This window comes from Penaeus monodon, chromosome 32 (genome assembly GCF_015228065.2).
Source record: "Penaeus monodon isolate SGIC_2016 chromosome 32, NSTDA_Pmon_1, whole genome shotgun sequence".
Lineage (NCBI taxonomy): Eukaryota > Metazoa > Arthropoda > Malacostraca > Decapoda > Penaeidae > Penaeus > Penaeus monodon.
In genome coordinates, this window is record NC_051417.1 from 26,407,580 (window position 1) to 26,409,340 (window position 1,761).

Genomic DNA, 1,761 nt, shown 5'->3' on the forward strand with positions numbered 1-1,761 from the left:
AAGGAATTTCCTAAGACGACTATTTCCACCGAAGACCCTGGTCTCTGAGACCTTCCACTAAGTTCCTCTACAACTAGCACCAAGTCTTGTCTCCGCCACCCACCTTGTGACCAATAAAATGAGTGCCATGAAAGCTACATACCATCACCTGATGTAACCGTGCCAGAAGTCACCATCACAGAAACTTTGTTTTTACAACTTCCATTATCAGGTGCTACATGTTTACTGCTAACTCTTAATGACTATTTGTGTAAACATTATTCTGTCGCTGAGATTTAGAATTTTATCTTATTGGTTTATCTTTATACTTTAAATACTCAGACCTATTGTATCTTTTTTTGATAATTCTTATTTAAGCATTCTGAAGTGCATTTGTGCAACCTTCTCTTTTTGGTCTTTAATGGAGCAAATTCAAAAAATGTTAGTGTATTTTGCTGAGTGGAAAGTGCAAATAATTATTGTGCTGAAGCTATTTCAAGCACAGTCTGATAATTAAATGAAGTTGTTGGCACTATGTCACATCATAGCCCATATCATTGTGCCAGTGGTGCCTAGACAACTCTGAGGTGGGTGCCGGGAGAATACGCGTGCTACTCACAAACATAGCACTGCGGGCCAGAGCACGGAACCAGGGCATTATGCACTGTGTCGTCAATACCAAACTCCATCAAGTTGCCTAACAGATAAAGGCCATCATTATTACTTAAGGTTTGTTGCAGCGAAGTTGCCTAATTTTGCTAAAAGTAGAAGACAATTAATCAATACTAAAAACAATGGGATCAGTACTGAAAGCTGATCTCACCTCTGTTTATGCTTTCTTTTATTATCATATAAATTCTTGCTGAAAGTTCTACAAAGCCAAAAGGTACATTTTACATTAATCTCAAGAGGGAGAAGCTCTAATTCTTTTATGAAATCACTAAACCTATTAAGCCAATACTAAACAATCCAACACTTACTTATATTACAGCTTGGGCCCGAGTAGCCTGCTTCACAACGGCACTCATCTGGTTTCACACAAACCCCATGTATGCAGTCTTGGGAACATATTGGTATGCACCGATCTTCAGCTGGCACTCTTGTGAAACCCGAACAACACACATCCACAGTCCGGGTTTTGGTTTGGCTCTATGGATAAAGCAATTATTTCACTTTGGTTGGCAATAAAGATGGGAAAATTATGGTGAAGAAGTCATTCTGTTTATATTTCCAATTTCTTATGTTTCATATTTGAGCCACATTCATGAAGTACATAAAATAACATTTCACAGATAAATCATCTAAACTCCAAGAGTATGATAGTAAAAAGTTATAAAAATGATAATAAATATACTTTAACATCATATGAAGCATGTGGCAAAAACTAATAAGTACCTGTGTTTTGAAAGAAGTCTTATACGCAATCTTGTACTTGGAACACTTGGGCGGAATGCTGAAGCAGTACGTATAAGTTCGTACTCTATATGCTTTTGTGTAGGACACATTCACAAAACTTGTGTACCTGCAAGTTGGGGGTATATCATTAGTGAAACAAGTTCCTATAATTTATTCATCCTATTTCTTTTGGAGGGGCAAAGAGAAGAAAACGTGATACGGAAAGAAAGATAAACGAATATTAGCAAAAGAAAATGAGATACTGGAAGAAAGAAAATTAACATTAGCTGGAGTTTAAGTACTTGTAGTTACACAGATATATGATAAAGGCAAAACGATAATCATACTGATGATAACCACATCTTATATGCGTAACTATGAAAATAT

The 1,761-nt window shown here is 36.4% G+C and overlaps 1 protein-coding gene across 2 annotated transcripts in view; it reads right to left on the reverse strand.

Moving 5' to 3' along the window:
• LOC119593775 (protein draper-like) overlaps positions 1-1,761 on the reverse strand; it is a gene marked incomplete at its 3' end in the record, with an annotated part of 60,455 nt that overhangs the window by 15,531 nt on the left and 43,163 nt on the right. The window contains 3 exon segments of one of the 2 annotated variants that reach the window (XM_037942796.1): positions 599-676; positions 960-1,128; positions 1,375-1,501. In XM_037942796.1, the coding sequence (XP_037798724.1) occupies positions 599-676; positions 960-1,128; positions 1,375-1,501 (374 nt within the window). 2 annotated transcript variants of the gene reach the window in all.